The 5,853-nt window shown below is 27.1% G+C and overlaps 1 protein-coding gene across 1 annotated transcript; it reads left to right on the top strand.

The window, feature by feature from the left end:
- The first annotated feature begins 1,313 nt into the window (after positions 1 to 1,313).
- On the top strand, positions 1,314 to 4,825 carry LOC112693041 (uncharacterized protein K02A2.6-like). The gene is made up of 5 exons (XM_025567927.1): positions 1,314 to 1,416; positions 1,617 to 1,835; positions 4,024 to 4,210; positions 4,285 to 4,435; positions 4,580 to 4,825. The coding sequence occupies exons 1-5, from the start codon at positions 1,314 to 1,316 to the stop codon at positions 4,823 to 4,825; spliced, it is 906 nt and encodes a 301-aa protein (XP_025423712.1).
- The last annotated feature ends 1,028 nt before the right edge of the window (positions 4,826 to 5,853 follow it).

Here is a 5,853-nt window from a genome sequence, read left to right as displayed (position 1 = left end):
TTCTATTAATCTTATTCTGTTTTATAAGTTTATGCGTAACATTGTTATACGATGTAGAATAAAGGATACATACTTAATAAAAAATGAATAATTAAGTTTTGTCATTAACTCACGACATTACAAATGGCGAAGAGATAATGCATTCAAACACAAATCGTCAATCTAATTAAAGGCTGTAACTAGCAAGAGTCTGAAGACAGACAATCGTCAAGGTGACATACCACGTGCAGCAAAATAAGGTAGTTCAAAGAGAACACAACCAAAAGATGACGGGTGTTATTGGATCATTGGCGGAGGTCCAAATGAATGGAGACTAGTCAATTTATCAAGAAAAATTGGAATTTTTTCTTAGTTAATACAATACCGGAGGAATGCAAGGTACCGTTGTTAATTACATGTATTGGGAAAAATACTTACAAGACATTTAATGATTTGTGTAACCCTATAATGTCATTCTAAAGATCGTATAAGGAATTATGTGCTGTATTAGAGAGGTAGATATCTCCTAAAGTGTCAGTCTTTAGACTAAAGTGACAGCGGGAAAAATTTAAGACAAAATTCAAATGTAGACGTAAAGGATTGGTAAGCAAGAATAAAAAATTCGGCAACAACATGTAAATTTGGAAAAGGATTAATTGATGTTCTTAGGGACAAGTTTATAACGGGTATGAGAAACGGACAAATTAAAGACCGGTTATGTGATGAAGATATATCTAAAGAGCTAAACAAAATAGTAGAATTAGCAATGCAGAAGAAGTAGCTATGCAACCAAAAAGTCCAGTGGAAATACACAATTTAAAAAAATGGAACAGATCAAAGGATGTCAAGAAGAAAGTTGGAGCATCAGAATATGGGCAAATAACAAATAAAAAAAACCCAACAGACTTTTCAGACAACAGTAAAGGATCAAGTCAAGGTCAGGTCAAGGAAAATGTTTCACATGCGGCTTAAGTAACCATACGTTTAGTAATTTTAAGCATAAAACTTATAAATGTAAAATTTGTAATAAAGTAGGATATTTAGCTAAAATGTGTAAAAATAAATCCAAAAACCATTATGTAGAAGTAGAAACTGAGTCAGAATTAATAGAAATGTTTCAATTAAAAATAGGCTATCAAAAAAATGTAGAGCCATATTTTATAAAAATTAAAATTGAAAAAATACAAATAGACATAGAATTAGACTCTGGGGTAGGAAGATCTATAATTCCTTTTAAATTGTATAAAAAATATTGGTTTACATTAAAAGTTATTCCAAGTTTAATTAAATTAAAAACTTACAATGGAAAAATAAGAAATCCAGTTGGAGAAGTTATGGTTGATATGGAATATAAGAATAAGAAGGAACAATGTAATTTACTAATAGTAGAAAATGGATGTAGAACTCCATTAGGAAGAGATTTAATGAGTTTATTTGGTATACAGTTTGTGGATATATCAAATATTACAGTAAATAATTTAGATTTTGGTGTAAAAAAATTATTAAAAAAATTTGAGGAATTGTTTAAAAATAAATTAGGAAAGTATAAATATGAAAAATTACCTTAAAAATAAAAGAAGGAGTAAAGTCAGTTTTTTGTAAACCAAGGTCTATTCCATTTGCGTATATTAAAAAAGTTGAAAATGAACGTGAGCATTTGGATAAAGAAAATGTGATTGAGAAAGTGGAAGACGCCCAATGGGGTACACCTCTGATGCCTGTGATAAAGCCAAATGAGACAGTAAGATTATGTGCAGATGATAAGACTACTATAAATAAGCATTTAGAAGATTATAACTACCCATTACCGAAAGTCAAAGAACTATTTATAGCTTTGCAAGGAGGAAAATTTTTTAGTAAGTTAGATTTTATAAACGCTTATAATCAATTAGAAATATGTGAAGATACTCGAAAGTTATTAGCATGGAGTACACACAAATGTCTATATAAAGTAAAGAGATTGCCTTTTGGAACAAAACCGGCTTGTTAAATTTTTCAGCAAGTAATCGAAAAAGTCCTACAAGGTTTAAAAAGTGCAAAGAATTTTTTGGATGATATCATTGTAACAGGAGTAGACGATGAGGATCATTTGAACAATTTGAGAGAAGTTTTTAAGTGATTACTGGATTCTGGTTTTAAACTAAATGTGAATAAACTAGTGATGGGAACAATCGAGAGATTAGTAATCGAGAAGATTTAACAATCGAGAGATTCACTCGAAAAAAATCTCTTGGTTAGTACTTAGTTGATAGTAACTATTTACTGATTACTGAATAATAATTTAAAATTCTAGTAAGTAGTACCTAGTATAATATTATATTATGAAATCGCTCGTTCGTTTGAATAATAAGTACGTTGTATTACTTATAATAAATACATTAATCATAATACGTTTTAATTGTATACCATATTTTAATAAACCATAAAATTAAACATGTCGTATTTTTTTGGAAATATTTTAGTTTATTATCAACTTCATATAAATAAAATAAAACTACATCCTTGTTTAAAATAATAAAAATTGATACTTATTAAATCACTTAATATATAGAAAATAAAAAAAAAACGTTATAAAGTAAAAAAAAAATTAAAAAAATGTTTAAATTGCTGTTTAAAAATATTATTGTGACTAAAAATGGATAAAAACTAAAATAAAATATAATATCATACCATTAAAATTTGTCAATTTTAAACTACTACATTTGTAATATTAAATTTAACTCATTCACTATAACAAGCAGTGATTAAGAATTTGAACTGTTGGATTCAACGATAAAATACATCATCAAATTTTTAAACTTTAAAATATGTTATGTATTATAATTTTAAATAATCAAAACTGGGTATTGGGAGTTAGAATACCCAATCTAATTATTATTTCTGATATCTCAATAATAAATTAGTACCATTTTATTCGCTCATAAACGTGTTTCGGATGTTTAAAAAGGAAGCGAAGACACAGAAAAAAACAAAAATATCAAAATGTTTTACAATTTTTCATTTTTATTTTTGTCATAATTCGATTACAAATATTTTGGGTATGATGAGTGAAGAGTAGAAACAAAAAGTAATCTAGTACCAAATACCTATTAGTTAAATGTTATATTATCTTAGACCTTATCTAACCTAACCAGCACTTTTCGCTCGATTACTTCAACTGATATAGGATTTTGTTACCGAGAGAATAACTCGGAACTAAACGAGTGTACGAGTAATCGAGCATTTTTCACTCGATTATTTCAACTGATTTTGATACCGAGAGAATCACTCGATGATTTCCAAAACAATTGAGAACAATTGATTACATCGAACAATCGAGTATTTCGAGTATTTTCTCTCGATTGTTCCCATCACTAGAGTAAACGTTGTTTTTTTTTAAAAGCAAGTAAATAATTTAAGATATGTAATTGATGGAAAGGAATAAGAAAAGATAATGATAAAGTAAAAGCTATAGTTAAAGCAAGAATACCACAAAATGTAACAGAGGTTAAAGCTTTTGTAGGTATGATTAATTACTATGTAAAGTTTATTCCAAATTTGTCTCCACTGCTGGGTCCTATGTATAAGTTATTAAAAAAAAAAAATGTAACGTTTAAATGGACAAACAAATATAATGAAACTTTTAATAATTCCAAGGAAGCAATGACATTAGATTCGGTATTAGTACATTTTAATCCTGAAATATAAATAAAACTACTGTGTGTTGCTTCTGAATATGGGGTAGGTGCTGTTTTAGTTTATGTTTTTTCTGACGGAACAGAAAAACCTATAAGTTATGCTTGAAGGGTATTAATGGTAGCTGAAAGAAAATATGCTGTAATATAAAAAGAGGCTCTAGCTAAGAGAAGTGTAGAAAAATGTTCACAATATTTACTAGGCAGAAAATTAATTTCATACTCGGACCACAAACCATTGTTAGCATTATTTAGGGAACATAATTGCATTCTATGCATGGCATTAAATAGATTACAACGTTGGGCTTTATTTTTGTCAGAATTCGATTATGAATTAAAATATATGCAAGGCAAAAAAAAAATTGTGCAGCCGATGGTTTGTCCCGTTTACTATTAGAAATAAAAAGTGATGAAAATGATAACGAGGTCGATTATATAAATTTTGTGGAAGGAATGATACCTTTAGATTTATTAAAAATTAAAATAGAAATAAGGAAAGATACAATATTAAGTAAAGTTTATAGTTGGATTGAAGATGGGTGGCCAGAAAAAGTTGAGTTAGAATATAAAGATTATTTTATTAAAAAAATGAACTAAATATTGAAAAAGATGTAATTATGTGGGGCTATAGGGTGATTATTCCAAATAAGTTGAGAATATTTTTATTAAAAGAGACACCTAGTACACATGCAGGTATTGCAAAAATGAAAACGCTTACCAGATCTTATTTTTGGTGGCCTGGACTTGACAAAGAAATAGAAAGTTATGTAAAAAGTTGTGAAGTCTGTGTATCATGTCAAGCTAGTCCAATAGTAGATAGGCAAGCTAAATGAGCAGAAGCCGTTGGTCCTTTACACAGAGTACATTTAGATTTTTTGTATTTAAATAACAAAAATTATTTAGTATGGATTAATTCGTTTACAAAGTGGCATGAAGTTATAGAAATAAGTAAAATTAATAGTGTTTATTTAATTGATAAATTGAAAGAAATTTTTGGATGTTTTGGTTTACTAAATAAAATTATTTCTGATAATGGTCCACAGTTTTGTTCTAGTGAATTCATAGAATTTAGTAAACAAAATGGAATTGTATTATATACATTACCACCTTTTCATCCAGCTACAAATGGTGCAAATGAAAATTCAGTTAAAGAGGAATACAGAAAGCATTAAAAAATAAATAAAATAAAAATGTGACTGTGAGTACATTAATAAACAGATATTTATTCATGTATAGAAACTTACCACATTGGACAACAAATGAATTTCCAGCAAAATTAATGTTTGGGTGAAAGTTAAAGACTCGTTTAGATTTTCTATAACATTCAAAGATAAAGAAAAATACTGAGAGTTATAAAAATAAAAATATAAGAAATGAAGTTTTCAAGGAAGGAGATGTAGATTATGCGAGAGATTTTTCTAATTCAAATAAAAAAAATTAGGAAAAGGCAGTGATAGAAGAAATGTTAGGCAACAGAAATTATATAGTTAGACTTGAAGATAAAGAGTTAGTATGAAGAAGACATATAAATCATATAATTAAGTTGGAAGAATTTAGTAAGTATGATGACTATATAAAAACTATGAAAAAGAGTTTTTAGGGAAGTTAAAGAAAAGGAGAAAGATAAAAAAAATACTCGAGTTAAAAATCATAAACGCTAGTGAAGAAGTTAATGAAAAAGGGAAACAAGATATTATAGATGTTAATGTTAATGATAAATTTAGTTTACCAGAAATTAAACAAAAAAACGTTAGGCCTGTTGGAAACAAAAATTCATCTAAACGTTTAGATTTATATTGAAGAAAAATAATTATAAGGGAAATGTATTTTGAAGTTTATTATTAAATAAAAATAAATTGTTTGTTAGTATTTAGTATTATGATTATTTTGTAAAATATTTTAGTAAGATTTATGTGGAGTTCTGTAAAAATATTATGTTTAGTGTTTACTATAAAAATTATATTTTTGAATTAGGATTAAAGATTGTTATGATGTTAGCAACATTGTATTGTACTTGTGTTAAACTGTTAACCTCACTTTTATTATAATTCATGTTTTCTGTTAATCTTCTTCTGTTTTATAATTGTATACGTAACCTTATTATGCGATTTAAAATAAAGGAATACATACTTAAAAAAAAATGAATAATTAAGTTTTGTCATTACCTCACGACATTACAGCAAGGTATTTATAATTATCA

The sequence above is a fragment of the Sipha flava genome, unplaced genomic scaffold (genome assembly GCF_003268045.1).
Source record: "Sipha flava isolate LNK unplaced genomic scaffold, YSA_version1 117_pilon_pilon, whole genome shotgun sequence".
Taxonomy (NCBI): Eukaryota; Metazoa; Arthropoda; class Insecta; order Hemiptera; family Aphididae; genus Sipha; species Sipha flava.
The sequence above is the reverse complement of the archived record's forward strand: the minus strand, read 5'-3'. Positions and strand labels throughout refer to the sequence as shown.